At 43.5% G+C, this 18,566-nt stretch overlaps 1 protein-coding gene across 1 annotated transcript; it reads left to right on the top strand.

Moving 5' to 3' along the window:
- The first annotated feature begins 2,901 nt into the window (after positions 1-2,901).
- Positions 2,902-9,099, top strand: Slc7a3 (solute carrier family 7 member 3). Its single transcript, XM_021153417.2, has 12 exons — positions 2,902-3,049; positions 4,036-4,439; positions 4,952-5,110; positions 5,286-5,463; positions 5,608-5,720; positions 5,841-6,063; positions 6,237-6,376; positions 6,470-6,572; positions 7,429-7,595; positions 8,034-8,200; positions 8,493-8,601; positions 8,709-9,099. Exons 2-12 carry the CDS (start codon positions 4,070-4,072, stop codon positions 8,837-8,839), a joined length of 1,860 nt encoding a protein of 619 aa, XP_021009076.1. The 5' UTR covers positions 2,902-3,049; positions 4,036-4,069; the 3' UTR covers positions 8,840-9,099.
- The last annotated feature ends 9,467 nt before the right edge of the window (positions 9,100-18,566 follow it).

The following is an 18,566-nucleotide window of genomic DNA, read 5'->3' as shown; positions in this document are numbered from 1 at the left end:
GTGAGCCACCATGTGGTTGCTGGGATTTGAACTCTGGACCTTCGGAAGAGCAGTCGGGTGCTCTTACCCACTGAGCCATCTCACCAGCCCCTCCCAGAACATTCTTAAACAGTTCCTGGAACAACAGAAGAAAGTTCCAACACCCTCTATGGAATGTCACAGTGCCCTGGGTGTGTTGCTTAGTGTAGCATATGACCTAACTGTTCAGCAAATTTATGGTTTTAGACTTCCCCTATTTCCTCCCTCTTCCTCCCTCTGGTTTGTGGTTTTTGCCTTTATAAGCTCTGTAAAATTTCAGTCCGGGGTCGAAACTCCCCTACTCCCTGCGTGGTGTATGAGTCTCGACCCCAGCATGCTGACCTGAGCTCTTGTGGTTACAGCAAATCCAGTCTCAGTGTCCCACTGGGTGCGCCACGTTCCCGAGACTTGAGTGAGGGTCTCCCTTCGGGGGACTTTCAGTTGATCCCCACATGTTGGTTGCTTCTGCAGAATAAATGCTCTTTGTTTTTGCATACTGAGTCTGGGGTCTTCTTTCAGCAGTTTTCGGACCCTTACAATGCATAATTCTTTGACTATATATTAAAACATACTGAGTTGTATTCTTTAAAAGGGTGATTTTTTTCCCCAAGTCTGAACACGGTAAAACAAGGCAGCAGGAGGAGGAGGAGTTCAAGATTATCCTGAGCTACATAGAGAATTCTAGGCTAGCCTGGGCTATGCAAAACCCTGTCGCAATAAAACAAAAATAAAATAAAAATAAAAGCATGGATTTTGGTGGTCACAATGGTGCACACTTGTGATCTTGATACTTGGAAGATGGAGGCAGGGTGATCAAGAGTTATATACAGTTTGGGTTACATGAGACTGTCTCAAAAAAGGATGAACTTCGACATAGACATTCTCTCTATAATTTCATCATTTGCAATAAGTTATACACATTTTTTTTATTATTATTCAGCCCAAATTCCAGGTACTCAGTTCCTAAAGTCCTTGGAATGTCAGAAATGATAAGTATCTTTTTGTATGCTAATGATGACAGCTGGCTGGGGGTTCCAGGATAGCTTCCAGATGGGGGGTTGGTTGCCAGGGGAACCAACTTGTGATTTAAAGGGTTTCAGGAATTATTTGTTTACCGTCTAGTACATTTAAGATACTTGATAAGCCTGGAGGGGGACATCTATTATTAACAAGCCTTATTTTCCAGTGCTTCCAAACATTGCACTTGCTAGATCTTTACACTCCCCTGACCTCATGCATCTTTGGAGGCCCACAGCTCTGCTATCCCTCCTCATTCCTCAAGGCTCTGCTTCAGCCCTTGCGATTCTTTCTCCCAAATGCCTTACAAATGAAGCCTCCCTTGTCATCCCAGTCTGTACTACTTGTCTGACTATCTATCAGTTTGCCAATGAATCTCACAACCTAAGCAATCACTGAGTTTAAGCAGCCGAACTGTTGTTGTAGACACTAATATATTACTTTGAATCTGTGCCAGATAGGAAGACTTGACTTCATACTGCTACTTTAGCATCCCACCAACTCTTTAAAACACACTTATTATATCTACAAATGATAGGTAATTTATGCAAGGCCACAGTGGCTGGCTGAGCTGGGAATTTGACTTAGTTGTAATTTCATATACTGCACCCTTGGTTTCTCTTAATACTGTTCTAATTGTGCTGTGGAGGGTTTCTTTCTCAGATTAGACCATTAAAGACTAGGAGTAAATGTGTTGGCTCCCACCCCCACCTCTGAGGCATTGAAATCAGGTTCTAAGAAAGCACACTCAACCGCTAAGCCAGACCTTCATCCGTCCGAGGATTTTACTCGTGTTTCTTTGGTAGTTGTTATAGCAGCTCTTTAACAAGTGCATTCTTTTCTTAAGTTTCTACAATCTTCTGCGGTTTCCTAGTAATTCCTAGCCTAAAAAGGACCTACTTCTTGCATGAGCTTCACACTTCCTCTTTCTTGTGCATTTGAATGAAGTATAGTACCTATGGGAGGTCAGACCTTAAAACAACAGGCCAGGTTTTATCAGAATGAATGGTGACTCAACGCTAAGTCTGATGCTCCAAACTTCAGCTTAGTCATCAGCAAAATGGAATTAAAAGGGTGGGGCTGCAGCTCATTGGTATAATCTTGGCACTGGGGAGACCTACAGGATTGATCCCCATCACTATAAATCTTAAAAAGTTTCGCTCCTTCAATATTTAAATATTCATAATTTCATATTTAATATTAATGGGCAGGTGGGGAGATGCTACAAATACATTGTGGCCTAGGAATCTACGCGGGGTTAATGATCGGTGTACAGGTGGTTTGAAACTGTCTTCCATTCTCTTGCTGTCTGTATTAGAGAGTGAGAGCAGAGGCAGCAGTCGGGGCTGATGATAGTCTTGCACGGTTCTGAAGGATTTCATGCAGACAAACGTGCTCAGGGAGAAGACACAGTGAGATCGAGACTTGGTGCTATTTGCCCCTCCATCCTTCACACAAACCCAATTCTCTTTATTCACTCCCCTCCCCAGTGCTGCGAATGTTTGCTGATTCTGACTAATCTCGCATAAAGGTAGAAAATACCCATGGGATCTGTGGTCAGGAAGCTTTTTTTTTTTTGTCTTTGACCACCAGAGAGGCAAATGGTTAAAGGCTATCCCTCCTTTCTCACTCCCGGCCATGCCCTGCTTCTTCTTTTTGGTTGGGAAGCAGTCTCAGGCCAAAAGCAACCAATGTTGCAAAGCCATGTGACTGACGGTGTGTGTGTGTGTGTGTGTGTGTGTGTGTGTGTCCGTGTATACACAAGCGAGAGTGCGTTGGTATGTATATTGTGTTGTGTGTCATGTGTAGGGAGAGGGCTTGGGGCTGGGATCCCATGACGTTACTGGCTCCTCCTCCCGGTGAATATAAGGGGCGCTTGGCTTGCAAGGACCCTGAGCTGCGGCATTGAAGCCCAAGGAGCCTAAGTCTGCACACCCAACCCAACTCGACTGAAGTCAGCCTCACAGAACCGGATCTGAGAATTTTTGCTCTCTGGGCTTGCCACGGCTCTCCGGTAAGCCTTTGGGGCTGGCACGTGTGTCAGAGTGGGGAGAGGGAGGCTCCTCTTTTACCTAGGCTTTTCAGGCAACCAGGGCTTGCAGTTGCATCAGCGCAACTGTGACCTGTTGCTGGTAAGACCCTAGCCCAGGAGCCAGGGCTCCCTAGCTCCAGCGCAGTCCCAGACTGTTTCTTCATGGAGCCAAAAAATCTAGATGCTGAGTCTAGGGCCACCGGGCGGGACCCCTAATCGGCCGAGAGGGAAGTGCTAGCGATGTCGGGCTGGTTTTGCCCCCCACCCCCCAGGCGCATCTCCCAATTTCAGAGACCGAAGCCCCGCCTCACTGCTGGTGCTCACTGGTCAGCTTAGCCTAGCCGGAGGAGGTGGGGGAACATTTGCTTTCTCCCGAGGGTGGATCGCCGGGGCTTGGTGAGAAGGGATAAGATTGAGGTCAGTCCCCTCTTCCAGGCGTAGCCATGTCTCTTTGAAGCTCTCTGGGCGCTCACTAAAAGGGATGTGGGTAATAAGTGTAAAAAAAAAAAAAAAAGGTTCTTTCAGAGTTGCCCCGAGTTGAGTTCCGCTTGATTCACCAGGAGCCACAGGCCAGGGAAACAGAAATGTTAGGTTTCAAGGCTGCTGGGCTGGGCTCTAGGGTAAATCCCATAGGTTCTTGGGCAGGAAAAGAAGAAACCTAATGTCCTAGCACTTACTAGAGGCCAACCACTGTGCTATAAAGAGCTTTCTCTAGCTTTTTCTGAAATGGGTCCTTCCACCTGCCTGGGAGATACTGTAATCCCCACTTGCATTATTATTGTAATTCCTACTTGCATATGAAGAAATGGTAATTAGAGGTGAAGTGGCTTGCTTTCTCCTCCTCTGCCCAAACCCCTTTGTCCCTGTAACTCATTCACCTGGTGGAGGGAGTAGGTTTTGTAATTCACTTTTGGAGCTTGGGGGGACAATGAGACCCATTGAAGGGCTTTTGTCTTGTTTTTCACCAGAACCTAGCTAGCATCCTCTTCAATTCCAACTAGAATGCTGTGGCAGGCACTTCGAAGATTTGGTCAAAAGCTGGTGCGGAGACGTGTGTTGGAGCTGGGTATGGGTGAGACACGCCTTGCCAGATGCCTGAGCACCCTCGACTTAGTGGCCCTGGGTGTGGGCAGCACATTAGGTGCAGGTGTGTATGTCCTGGCTGGAGAGGTGGCCAAAGATAAAGCAGGACCATCCATTGTGATCTGCTTTTTGGTGGCTGCTCTGTCCTCTGTGTTGACTGGACTGTGTTATGCTGAATTTGGTGCCCGGGTCCCCGGCTCTGGTTCTGCATATCTCTACAGTTATGTCACCGTAGGTGAACTCTGGGCCTTCACCACCGGCTGGAATCTCATTCTCTCCTACGTCATTGGTGAGATAGATGCTTGGGGTAGGATGGGAGGGATGGATGATTACACAAATAGCAGAGGGATTATGAATCCAGAAATCTGAGTGGAATTTCAGTGAAGTCTAAATTGTCTTTATTTTTCCTAATATCTCAATACTTCTAGATGTTTGTTTGTTTGTTTATTTTGGGTAGGGGTATAGGGAGGGTTTGAAGGTACAGAACAATTGTTCACCTCCGTCTGGTGTTCATTCATTAAGATGCTAGTTAGGGTCTTTAAAATTAATAACAGGAGCTGGGTCTAGAGTTGTACACCTATAATTCCAGCACTCAGAGGCTGAGGTAGGAGGATGAAGAGTTTGTTAAGTCTGAGGCCAGGCTAAGCCTGAGCTACATAGAGAGAACTGTCAAACACACACACAGTAAGGTGGGTAATTGTGGCAGAAATCTGTGAGGCAGATATATAGGAGGGAGGGAATTTGATCTTATAATATTCCTGAGTATTGAGGTTAAGGTAGAAAATACAATTGCTATACCAGGTACAGCCAGTGTGGCCCGGGCTTGGAGCTCTGCTTTTGACAACCTGATTGGAAACCACATCTCTCGGACTCTGAAGGGGACCATCTTGCTGAACATGCCTCATGTTCTTGCAGAATATCCAGATTTCTTTGCCTTGGCCCTTGTGTTGCTGCTCACTGGTGAGGCAAGGGGCAGGGTTGAATGATGGGAGGGGTTGGGCTTGGGAAGCGCTCAAGGGTAATGAGGGGAGGAAAGGAAGCTGGGAAGAGTCTGTCACACAGAGGCAGAAAAAAGGGAAAGCAAGCTTGGAGGAAGGATTTTGTCCTCAGGATCCTGAACAATTTTCTCCCACAGGATTGCTGGTTTTAGGGGCGAGTGAATCAGCCCTGGTTACCAAAGTGTTCACAGGGATGAACCTTTTGGTTCTTGGCTTTGTCATCATCTCTGGCTTCATTAAGGGAGAACAGAGAAACTGGAAGCTCACGAAAGAGGACTATTGCTTGACCATGAGTGAATCCAATGACACTTGTAGGTAAGAGAGCCACAAAGCTGGGACCATAATGGGGGAGGAGGAGGAATCCAGAATGGGAATGGGAGACAATGAACAGCTGGGCATCAGAAAAGGGATGCACTTAGCTGAACACTCTTACTGATTCTCTTCTTTCTTGCACTCTAGCTTGGACTCTATGGGCTCTGGAGGTTTCATGCCTTTTGGCTTTGAAGGGATTCTCCGTGGCGCTGCTACCTGTTTCTATGCCTTCGTTGGTTTTGACTGTATTGCAACCACCGGTAACAGTAACACAATCTTGGCTGGTCTTGGGTGCAATGTGTGAACTTACAGATTGGGGGTGGCAGAGGAGGAAGCCTACTTCCCTGGTTTAGAACTCTGTGCCTTGTGTTTTCTTACAGGGGAAGAGGCTCAGAATCCCCAGCGTTCCATCCCCATGGGTATTGTGATCTCGCTGTCCATCTGCTTTCTGGCTTACTTTGGTGTGTCTTCAGCACTTACCCTCATGATGCCTTACTACAAGCTTCAGCCTGAGAGCCCTCTGCCTGAAGCATTTTCCTATGTTGGCTGGGAGCCTGCCCGCTACTTGGTGGCTATTGGTTCCCTCTGTGCACTTTCTACTAGGTCAGTGTTAAATATTTCTTTGCCCCGTGGCTGTAGTTTCCAGCTATGTCCATTTTGTGCCAGAGAATGTTCCTTAGAAAGGCTAGGAAAGGGAGGTGGAAATGCTATAAACACACAGGCTTGGAGCAGATACGCTGATGAACTCATTCCTCTTGGATATTGTCTTTTTTCAGCCTTTTGGGCTCTATGTTTCCTATGCCTCGGGTGATCTATTCAATGGCAGAAGATGGCCTCCTGTTCCGTGTCCTTGCTAAGGTTCACAGTGTCACACATACACCCATTGTGGCCACCTTGGTATCTGGTGTTATTGCAGGTAACAAAGCCAAATCAAACCCACCCCTTTTTGTTGTTCCCCAACTCCGTTAACTTCACCCTTCACTCACTTGCTTCTGCCTGCTGATTTTAGCGTTCATGGCATTCCTCTTTGAACTCACTGATCTCGTGGACCTCATGTCAATCGGGACTCTGCTTGCTTACTCCCTGGTGTCCATTTGTGTTCTCATCCTCAGGTAAGACTTGTGTTTGTATGTCTCGGTGAGGCAGGATATTATGTCCACTCCCTCCTTCTGTCATCCTGACTCTCCTTGAGTAATTTGGCCATTTGGCTCTATCCAAAAGAGCACCCCTCCATCGCCTGTGTTTTTTTGCATATCCATGTAGATGCATGTACATGTGTGTGTGTGTGTGTGTGTGGAGGCCAGAGGTCAGAGTTAGGTGTCTGCCTACATCCCTCTCCACCTTATTTTTGAGATGGCATCTCTCAGTGAATCTGGAACTCACTGGTTGCCTAGGTTGGCTGGCTAGTAAATTCTACAATCCTACCTAGCTCCAACTCACTAGCACTGGGGCTACAAGACACCTGGGTTTTATATGAATGTTGGAGATCTGAACTCAAGTCTGTTTGTGTGGTAAACACTTGAATATTAAAACCTCTCTCTCTCTCTCTCTCTCTCTCTCTCTCCCTCTCTCTCTCTCTCTCCCTCTCCCTCTCCCTCTCCCTCTCCCTCCCCCTCCCCCTCCCCCTCCTCCTCTCCGTCTCTCTCTCTTTGTGTGTGTGTGTGTATCTGTCTGTCTATGTGTACCCTTGGAGGTCAGAAGAAGACATTGAATCCCCTGAAGCTAGTTATGGGTGGTTGTGAGCTAGCCAATGTAGGTGCTAGGAACTGAACGCAGGTCCTCTTCAAGAAAAGTCAAAACTTTTAACTGCTAAGCTGTCTCTGAAGCCCGCTGGCAGATGCTTTTATAGGCTAAGCCATCTCTCCAGCCTAAGCTTGTACCTTTAATGGTGATAAAGAAGCTACCTAAAAAGAAAGTAGTGGATGGTAAAGAATTATTCTTAAAATTGTTTCCTTACTCTTGCCACAGATATCAGCCTGACCAGGAAATGAGGAGTGTTGAAAAGGAAATGGAATTGCAAGAGGAGGAGACACTTGAAGCAGAGAAGCTGACTGTCCAGGCTCTGTTTTGTCCCGTCAACTCCATCCCCACACTCCTTTCTGGCCGAGTTGTCTATGTTTGCTCCTCACTGCTTGGTGAGCAGTGGATTTTTTTCTTTTCTTTTTCTTTTTTGTTTAGGATTTATTGATTTTTTTTTTTTATATGTGTGAATATTTTGCCTGAATGAATGTATATGTACTGTGTGCATGCCTGGTAACTACATAGGTCAGAAAAAGGCTTCTGATCCTTTGGAAATGGAGTTATAGATGGTTGTAAGTTGCCATAGGAGTGCTGGGAACAAGTCTTCTGCAAGAGCAGCAAGTGTTCTTAACTGTTGAGCCATCTCTCTAGTTCCAAGTGTGGCCTTTTTCTTTGGGATGATTTGATGAGATCAGTAAGGTAGGGTAGATATTGTCTGGTGGCATTTGGTGAGGTCTAGCAAGAGGGTAACCCTCCTTGGAATGGGATGCCTTACATCTTAGCATATTGATTTCAAGAGTTGGTTTTGATGCCTCTCAACTTGACTTTTGAAGCCGTACTACTAACTGTTCTTTGCCTGGTGCTGACCTGGTGGACAACTCCACTTCGTTCTGGAGACCCAGTGTGGGTCACAGTGGTTGTGCTGATCCTGGGGCTCATTCTTGCAATTTCTGGGGTCATCTGGAGACAGCCACAGAACTGCACTCCCCTTCACTTTAAGGTAAATGATGTTTCTTACCCCCTCACCAATTCATCTTGGGACAATTAGGGCTTGTAGCTTATGTTCTTTAATTGGACACAAGAAGGTAATGTCAGAGCTGGTTAGGCCAGACTCCTTGCTGATATTCTCTCACATTCTGGATTTGAAGAGTCTAATAATATAAGAGATAAATGAGTGGCTGCCGAAATCCAGAGCGTGAGTAGGGCTTGAACTTGACCTGTTCTGCCCCCAGTAGGGTAAGGATCTCTTTGTAGGTCATTGAGTTGTATGAAGATTTATCTTTGTTTTGCAGGTGCCTGCTGTTCCTCTACTCCCACTGGTGAGCATCTTTGTGAATGTTTACCTGATGATGCAAATGTCAGCTGGCACTTGGGCCCGATTTGGGATCTGGATGCTGATTGGTAGGTGTCTGCTTTGAAGAGTAAGCCTCTTAGGTGACCTATCCTTACTCCTCTCCCTCTGGATCTCCAGTTGGAAACCTCACCTTACAGTTGTCTATCCCTACTAGGATTTGCTATCTACTTTGGCTATGGGATCCAACACAGTGTGGAAGAAGTTAAGAATCATCAAACTCTACCCAAAACAAGGGCCCAAACTATAGACCTTGATCTCACAACTTCCTGTGTTCACAGCATTTGACCTAACCATACCTAATTGTTGTCTAGTTCTCCTCCTACACAATAATGGAGAGTACTCTTGATCCCACGAAGAGCTGGGCCTCTCATGTGCTGTTAGTGATGGATATGAAATAATGCTCTGTATTTCTTGTGAAATGATGGCTATGTCTTTGCTGTTTCTCATTTGTTTTTAACTTGGATACTGTGAAATAGTCTCTGTAGTTGTTTCCTGGCTTTGAAAAAAAATGTTATTAAAAGAAAATTGTAAAAAAAAAAAAAAAACAAACCAAAATACCTGTCCTGTTCTTTGCTTATTAGAGATGATATAAAGCTTAGCTTTAAGACTGGGAAAGATTCAGAGAAGTGTCTTGTGTCTTTTTCTCTAGCTGTCACAAAATTTTCTGCTGTTCCTGGGTATATGCCTTCTGGACCAGGGTTTGGAGAGGATAGTAAAGACTGCCTAGGTACAAACACCTTTAAAAACTATTCATTTACCTATTTATTTAACAAATATGTAAAATTTTAGACCTTGTGCTGAGAGCCAGTGACACAAACAGTAAACCTTTGCTCTAGTCTCACAGTCTAGTGAGGGGAACAAACAGGTAAACACGAATATAAAATGATGAGTTGATTCAGGGCAGGATGAGAGATGAGGAAGCACAAAGGACCACATTTGACCTGAGTGCTTAAGCAGTAGACTGAAGGGAGGGTATGATTGCCAGGGAACAGTACAGGAAACAACCGAATTAGGATAAAACAGATTCTCTGTGACCTGACTGCAGTTGTAGTGTAGCTGGAAGTAACATGGGAATAACATAGTAACGAATTGTGAGTGTGTGTGTGTGTGTGTGTGTGTGTGTGTGTGTGTAAGAGATAGTCACAATTTCCTAGCAGGGTGATGAATTTTTAGTTTGGCAGCAACAGGAGCTTGGCAGTAGCTGGGAAGCTAGAGCAGGGAGCTAATGCTACCATTTATTGAGTATTTATGCCAGATTTATGAATCTCATTTTGTTATTAGCCTGTGAAGTAGATCTAATTGTATTTTACAGATGAAAGGACAGGATTTAGGCCAGTGTGCCCTAGTAACATAAGTTCAAGAGACTGAGGTCGGAAGGAAATTCAGTCACAGGACTAATGTGTTTAGAAAGCTGTGTGTGAGTTGAGTATCACAGAGGTAAAGATAGTCAGCAGCTAGAGCTAGAGTTTCTAGGGTTACAGATTTAAAAGTCATCTACACAGGTCATATGTGATAGAAGCTTTGCGGAACTAAAGATTTGTCTCAGGATAAAACAGAAAAATGTAGCAGAAGTTCTATAATTTCCTTTATACATAAGGAGCTGTTACGAGTCAGTAGAAAGATAAATATCCTGGTAGAAAACTGAGTACTAGTTAACGTCATTTCCAGAAAACAGATGACAAATACAAGATCCTTAACCTTACTTATTAAAAACAAAAAGTGGCTATCAACTTGAGAGTATGAAGTGGTAGGATGGCTAAGGGGGAGGAGGAGAGTGATACAAGTCTCAATAAAAAAAATAAAAATCTATTCCAAATAAAAGCATTTGAAGTAAATATGAGGCTGGATTGATGGTTCAGTGGTTAGGAGCACAGGTTGTGTAGCGCCAGGGAAATGTTTGTGATGTTTCCCAAAACAGAGTAGCCAAGCTGATATAATTCACAGTAGGCTCTTTATTTTATTTGAACTAGCCCCCACCCCCACCCCAGTGCACCGCTGTCATGCAGGACTGTTTTGTTCATGGAGGAGCCCTGAATGTGAATGTCTAGTAAGCAGCAAGCGGGCTGCGGTGGGGGCTGGTGTGTGTGTGTAAGCATCTGATTGGAAAGCTATTGTTGCCTTTAACATAATAGCTGGTGTGGGGAGTCATATCATAAACTTAATTTTTGTTTTTCTCACCATTAGTGGTCATTAGGCAGAGGGTGGGCTTGTAACCTGGGGGTATAAGCCTGAAGTTGGGGGAATAACCTGAAGACACAGGTCTTGTTCAAGACTAGCCCACAGACTGGAGCTAAGGTCAGGTTTTGTTGGGGGCCAACCTGAAAACTAATGCTAGGTACCAGCCTGTTAGTTTATCTGAGTTCCAACTTAGATCAGGTTCTTTAAAATAGAGTCTGAACTTAAAAGATTTGGCCTCGCCGGGTAGTGGTGCTACACACCTTTAAATCGCAGCACTTGGAAGGCAGAGGCAGGCGGATTTCTGAGTTTGAGGCCAGTCTGGTGTACAGAAGTGAGTTCCAGGACAGCCAGGGCTACACAGAGAAACCCTGTCTTGAAAAAAAAAAAAAAAAAAGATTTGACCTCTCAGTTGCTCTTCCAGGGAACCTAAGTTCAATTCCCAGCACCCACATAGTGGCCCACAAACATATCTCCAGTTCTGGGTGATCGATCCTACGCCCTCTTCTGGCCTTTTCAGGCACCAGGCATGCACATGATGCACAGAAATGCAACCAGGCAAAACACTCACACACATATAATCTCTCTTATTAAAGCTTATGGGCTTCATGTATGTTAGGCAAGTGGATTATTAGCTGAACCACATCCCTTAGCTAAATATACCTATTTTATTTTATTTTTTTATTTTTGTTTTTCAGACAGGGTTTTTTCTGTGTAGCCTTGGCTGTCCTGGAACTCACTTTGTAGATCAGGCTGTTCTTGAACTCAGAAATCTGCCTGCCTCTGCCTCCCAAGTGCTGGGATTAAAGGTCTGGCTTATTTATTTATTTATTTATTTATTTTTGAGACAAGGTTTCTCTGGGTAGTCCTGGCTGTCCTTGAATTTACTCTTTAGATGCCTGAGACTGGCCTCAAACTCAGAGATCTGCCTGCCTCTGCCTCCTGAGTGCTGGAATTAGAGGTATTCACCACTGCCTGGCAAATATGCTTATTTTCAAAAGAAAATATTTTTACTAATATCTAAAATGGAAAAGGGAGTACTTTCCTAATATACACTAAAATAGTTATTCAACTATTTAAAAATGTTTGACTGTGCAGGACCTAAAATAATCACCTATCATATACTGGAAACATTCATATAGCTAACATAGTGAATAAGCTCTTGAAGATGACATGGAAAATTGTTTTAGGAATGCTCTAATCTTGATTTTCTTGAGATGACAGATAAAGCTGACCTAAATAAACAAAAAGACAGAAAGTAGGAAGTCAGAAGTCTCCCCAGACAGGTGTGCATGAATTACCATGAAATTTCACGTTAAGTCTCAGGTGGTTTGAGGAAGTCTTTGTTGAAGTTAAGGCTTTTTCTGCGGTTTAAAAATGACCTGTAAGGGGCTGGAGAGATGGCTCAGCGGTTAAAAGCACTGACTGCTCCTCCAAAGGTCCTGAGTTCAAATCCCAGCAACCACATGGTGGCTCACAACCATGTGTAATGAAATCTGATGCCCTCTTCTGGTGTGTCTGAAGACAGCTACAGTGTACTTATATATAATAATAAATAAATCTTTAAAAAACCAAACGACCTGTAAAATGAGCCAAATGTGGTAGTATAGGTGTGCCAGCTCAACATTTAGGGGGTGGGGGCAGGAAGGGTAGGAGTTCTGGGTCATTTTTGGCTAGTGAGTTTGAGGTCAGCCTGGGCAATAAGAGACACTTCTTCTTTTTTTTTTTTTTTAAAGATTTATTTATTTATTATATGTAAGTACACTGTAGCTGTCTTCAGACACCCCAGAAGAGGGTGCCAGATCTCGTTGCGGATGGTTGTGAGCCACCATGTGGTTGCTGGGATTTGAACTCTGGACCTTCGGAAGAGCAGTCGGGTGCTCTTACCCACTGAGCCATCTCACCAGCCCGAGACACTTCTTAAAACAATCAAAAGGGGTAAAAACGTGTCAATTTGGAAATTGGGAGGGAAATTTGTGCATAAAAGCAACAAGATGGGAAAGCTTAATGTTCAGTTTGTCCACAGCCCAGGATTTTTTGAATGAGTAAAGTGAAAAACGTAAGGAAGAGCAGATTCCATTAAGGCAAAGCCCTGTGGGGAGTGTGGCAGCAGGTGAGTGCTGGGCTGGGCAGATGGAGCTAGATAACGATACCCCACACACAGTTAGATAGGAAGAATGAGTCCTACTGCTTGTTCGGTAGCACTTTAGTTTAACCGTATTTTCCAACACCTCAAAGAACTAGAGAGAGGAATTCAAAACCTAGAAATGATATGCTATTACCCAGTAGGATGAATATAGGTAATGATAATATACTACATATTTCAAAAAGATAGAAGAAAGGATTTTGGATGTTTTTATCATTTTCTCATTTCTATGAACAAATATTGGACAAAAAAAGAGACAACTTAATAAGGAGTTTCTTTTTCCTTTTCTCGAAGTTTGCAGAGATGTAGCTCATCGTGAAGAGAATGCATGGTGAAAAGAGCAGCTTGGTCTGTGGTGCCAACCAGAAAGATAATGCTCAGCTAGATTTCTCTATTTTCCCTTCTAATTCCGCCTGAGACCCCAGCCCAGGTGATGGTGCTGTCCATATGAAGGGAGGGTTTTTCATCCTCAGTTAATCTCTCTGGAAACTCCCTCAAAGACACGCTCAAAAGTACATCACCTGGGTGATTCCAAACCCAGTCAAATTGACAATGAAATTTAAACCATTACAATAGATACTTTACTCTGTTTTATTTTTTAATTAATTCCCTTTTGAAAGGATTTTTATTATTTTAATTATGTCTATGTGTGTGTGGGCGGCGGGGGTGGGGGAGAGTACCTGTGGATGAATGCAAGTGCCCATAGAGGTCAGAGACGTGAGAACCCCCCCCCCCCCAGACCTGGGGTTACAGGCAGTTGTTAGCCACCTAATGTGGGGGCTGAGAATTGAATTCGGGTCCTCAGGAAGAGCTAGCTGTATTTGCTCTCAATGACTGATCCATTTCTCCAGCCCCTAATTAATTCTTTTAAAGTTAACATATAAACTAATTTAGATTTAGCTGGGTGTGGTGATATTGCCTTGAATTCAGTGCTTAAGAGTTTAGTGCTAATCCCAGCACTCGGGAGGCAGAGGCAGGCGGATTTCTGAGTTCGAGGCCAGCCTGGTCTACAAAGTGAGTTCCAGGACAGCCAGAGCTATACAGAGAAACCCTGTCTCGAAAAAAAAAAAAAAAAAAAAAAGAGTTTAGTGCTGTATGAGTTGGAGGCCAGCTTGGTCTACAGAGCCAGTTTCAGACCAGCCTGAGCTACAAAAGTAAGACCCCCATCTCAAAACCAAAACCAACCAACCAAACCAAAACAAAACCCCAAAACAAAAAAGCCCTTAAAAAAGCTTTTGTTTATTCTTTGATAATTTAATGCTTGTGTGGAATGTATCTTGAAACTACCGATCCCCAATTTGTCTCTCTTGTACTGCCCCCCCATAGCTCTCTCACCTTCATATCTTCTTGTTTGCTTCGTTTGTTTGTTTATTTTTATTTATTCACTCCCAATCACTGCCCCGCCCCCTGTCACCCCTTCTTACAATCCTTCTCCCCTCTTGCCTACCCTTCTCCCCTCTAGGCTGGGGCCCCCTGGGTATCCCTCCATATCCAGTCTCTACAAGGTTAGGCACTTCCTTTGTTTGTTTGTTTTTGTCTTCTCCTTTCTTTGTGATTCACTGAGTTCAATTAGTGCTGCCTGCTGGAATGTCATTTGATCTTGTGGGCTTGATCTTCTGCAGGTAAACATGGTTTCTGTGAATTCATCAGTATGATGACCATAAGACAGCATTTCACAGCATCTCCCCCATCAGATGGCCCATGCTTTCTCTTTCTGCTGCTCTCTCTTTCCCCCGAGCCTTGGTTGGAGTTTCTTTCTTTCTTTTTTTTTTTAAGTACTTATTTTTTAGACAGGCTACCCTTGATCTTGCTATTACATGTAGCTAAGGATGACTTTGAACTGATCTTCTCACTTCCACTTCCTGAGTGCTAGGATTTATAGGCATGTGTTATGGTACCTGGTTTTGTGCCTTCTAGGACACCAGTCTACCAACTCCATTGCCCTTTGGGTATACATCTAAGACTCATTTACCATACTTTGAACATTATAGCAGATACACCTGTATCATATTACCACATGGCACCCAATTAATATGTACATTGTGGTATTGGTATAGTGGTAGAGCTCTGGCCTAGCATACCAATCAATATCCTGGGATTCTATCTCTGAAAACTAACAGAGAGGGGGATAAAAGATTGAGGGAAAGCTGGGTGTGGTGGCGCACGCCTTTAATCCCAGCACTTGGGAGGCAGAGGCAGGAGGATTTCTGAGTTCGAGGCCAGCCTGGTGTACAGAAGTGAGTTCCAGGACAGCCAGGGCTACACAGAGAAAGCCTGTCTCGAAAAACAAAAACAAAAACAAAAAGATTGAGGGAGAGGGAGAGATCTGAGAGAGACTATGTGGGCATGGTGGTACATTTCTAGCATCTTAGCATCAGGAAACAAAGGCAGGAATATCACTAGTTTAAGGCTAGCCTTGCCCACCCCCCTCCAAATAAAAAAAACAAAGCAAAGAGACGTGGCACATGTTTGAGCAGCTGGAGGTGCTAATAACCCTGATTTGATCATTATATATTGTATACACTGTGTATTGAAGGATTATCCTATACCTTATAAATGTATATAATTATGAGTCGGGCTGGAGAGATGGCTCAGCAGTTAAGAGCACCGACTGCTCTTCCAGACGTCCTGAGTTCAATTCCCAGCAACCACATGGTGGCTCACAACCATCTGTAATGAGATCTGATGCCCTCTTCTGGTGAGTCTGAAGAGAGCAATGGTGTACTCATATACATAAAATAAATAAATACATCTTTAAAATTATGTGTCACTCATGTAGCCAGACAATAGAGCTTGCCAGAATTGAGGCTTCTGAAATCACTAATTCAAACAGGTTCTTCACCTACAACTTGCTGTGCTTCCCCCGCTCACGTGTTCAAATAACCCCACTACAGTCCTTTGACATCAGGTGATGCCTCCATAAACATTACGGAGACCTCCCACAATACCTTCTCTTTTCATCATTCTCTTTCAGACTTTGCTTGCTTTCTTACCCACCTAAATTCCTGCATTTATATTGTTAGTATCACTATTTTGCAAATGCTTCCAACTTGCCAGTCAAAACTCCAGATTCCCTTCCAACCCCTGCTGGAAAATATTCATAGCTGCACTTTAACCTGTGCAAACCAGTATTGTTGAGGACATGACTGGGCACATTAATGATGGTCACACATGTATGTGGTTGAAAATGCTCTCGTCTTGCTCTTTTAAACTGCTTGTTCTTACCTCATTTGTATTTGTCACATCATTCCCTCCTACTCTCATTCTTAAGTTTGCCGCCTATTTGGTTGGGGAAAACATAAGCCAATCAAATAAAAACTTCATCTTTCTGTGTGTGTGTTTTTTTTCCTTGTGAACATTAACTTAACTTTTTTTTCTTTAAATGATAAAAACAAGTGTTCATGGCGGCTGGAGAGATGGCTCAGTGGTTAAGAGCACTGGCTATTTTTCCAGAGGTCCTAAATTCAGTTCCCAGCAACCACATGGTGGCCCATTTATAATGAGCTCTAGTGCCCTCTTCTGGTGTGTCTGAAGACAATGACAGTGCACTCATATACATAAAACAAACAAACAAATCCCCAGAGGTTCATTGTACAGAGACTAAGGATACAGAAAAATATAAAGAAAAGGTAGGCGAAGGGTATACTCAGTGGCAGTGCTTTGCCTGTCATACATGAACCCCTAGGTCTGATTCTCAGTAGTTGAAAAGGAGCGAATTCTCCTAAATTCCACGCCTCAAAGGTAGATACATGGGCACTTCAGTACTACTCTTTTTTTTTCTTATCTTTTTTTTTTTTAAGATTTATTTATTTATTATAGGTAAGTACACTGTAGCTGTCTTCAGACTCACCAGAAGAGGGTGTCAGACCTCATTTCGGGTGGTTGTGAGCCACCATGTGATTGCTGGGATTTGAACTCTAGACCTTCGGAAGAGCAGTCGGGTGCTCTTACCCACTGAGCCATCTCACCAGCCTCCAGTACTACTCTTCAAGACATGATTCCAACATGAATGTAGTTTTAGCTAAGTGCTTATCTTCTCGATAAAATTTTGTTTTTAAAATCTAACATTTTATTTATTATTGTTGTCTGTATGTGCACGATATGTGTGTGAGCCTTCATGCCACAAGCATGTCTGTGGGAGCAAGGAAGCAGTTTGTGGAGTTGGTTCTCTCCTTCCACATTTATGTGAGGTCTAGGGATTGAACTCAGGTTTCTGGGCTTGCAGGACAAGCACTTTAACCAGCTGAGCTATCTTTTTTTTGTTGTTGTTTTTAAGATTATTTATTATATGTGAGTACACTGTAGCTGTCTTCAGACACTCCAGAAAAGGGCATAGGATCTCATTACAGATGGTTGTGAGCCACCAAGTAGTTGCTGGGATTTGAACTCAGGACCTCTGGAAGAGCAGCCAGTGCTCTTAGCCGCTGAGCCATCTTTCCAGCCCCAGCTGAGCTATCTTGTTAGCCTTTTTATACTTCTTTACATTTTTAAAATTATTTCCTATTTTTTCTTTTCTCATGTGCATTTGTACATGCATGTTGTGCATATGTATAGATATACACACATGTGTGGGTGCAAATATATGTAGGCATGCATACATGCAAAGGCCCAAAGTTGATGTCAGAAATCATGCTCGATAGCCCTGCCACCTTATTGTTTTGAGGCAGGGTTTCTCAGTCAAATCCAGAGTTTGCAAATAGAGCTAGAAAGGGTGAGCTTATTGAGCAGCAAGTCTCAGAAGCTGAAAACATACTAGGCCTAGATTAGATTGTATGGCGGTTAGCAGACAGTGGCAGTAAGCCTTGGAAATGACAATTACTTCATGTGAATAAAAGTTCTTTTATACACATATATATTGTAAAATCTTTTCTAGTCTTTTTTTTTCTTTCCCCTTTGTGTATTTGCCATTTGTAAGGATTTATTTTTAGTATTTTTGAAACTTATTTGGGGCCAAGACATGCTGGGCACATGCCTTTAACCCCAGCAGGCAAATCTTTGTGAATTTGAGGCAAGCCTAGTCTAATAATAAAAATATAATAATAATAATAATAATAATGAATTCCAGAGATGGCTATATAGTGAGAGTTTATCTCAGAAATAGAAAGGACAGCAATCAGTCTATTAGGGCTGAGCCTAGAGCAGTTGTCTAGCATGTGTGAAGCCCTAGGTTTAATCCTCATGGTTGAAAAACAAAAGAAACAAACAAACAAAACCACAACAAGACAATTTCATCCCAAATATGCCTCCCACCCCCAAAAAACATCCCCTATTATTTTCCTTTGTGATTCTGGCTCTAGATAATGCTCTAGAATTTAGTTTGGTTTGTTAAATAGTAAGGATCTTTTTTTTAAATTAGGTATTTATTTCATTTACATTTCCAATGCTATCCCAAAAGTCCCCCACACCCTCCCACACCCACTCCCACTTCTTGGCCCTGGCGTTCCCCTGTACTGAGGCAAATAAAGTTTGCACGACCAATGGGCCTCTCTTTCCACTAGGTCATCTTCTGATACATATGCAGCTAGAGACATGAGCTTTGGGGGGTACTGGTTAGTTCATATTGTTGTTCCACCTATAGGGTTGCAGATCTCCCCAGCTCCTTGGGTACTTTCTCTAGCTCCTCCATTGGGGGCCCTGTGTTCCATCTTATAGATGACTGTGAGCATCCACTTCTGTGTTTGCTAGGCCCTG

The sequence above is a fragment of the Mus caroli genome, chromosome X (genome assembly GCF_900094665.2).
Source record: "Mus caroli chromosome X, CAROLI_EIJ_v1.1, whole genome shotgun sequence".
Classification (NCBI taxonomy): domain Eukaryota; kingdom Metazoa; phylum Chordata; class Mammalia; order Rodentia; family Muridae; genus Mus; species Mus caroli.
The sequence above is the reverse complement of the archived record's forward strand: the minus strand, read 5'-3'. Positions and strand labels throughout refer to the sequence as shown.

Excerpts from the sequence above, each read along its gene's own strand:
- Slc7a3 (XM_021153417.2), top strand. The coding sequence starts at position 4,070 with ATGCTGTGGCAGGCACTTCGAAGATTTGGTCAAAAGCTGGTGCGGAGA. Across the intron at positions 5,464-5,607 it reads GAATCCAATGACACTTGTAG|CTTGGACTCTATGGGCTCTG; the intron begins GTAAGAGAGCCA and ends CTTGCACTCTAG. Across the intron at positions 6,573-7,428 it reads ATTTGTGTTCTCATCCTCAG|ATATCAGCCTGACCAGGAAA; the intron begins GTAAGACTTGTG and ends CTCTTGCCACAG.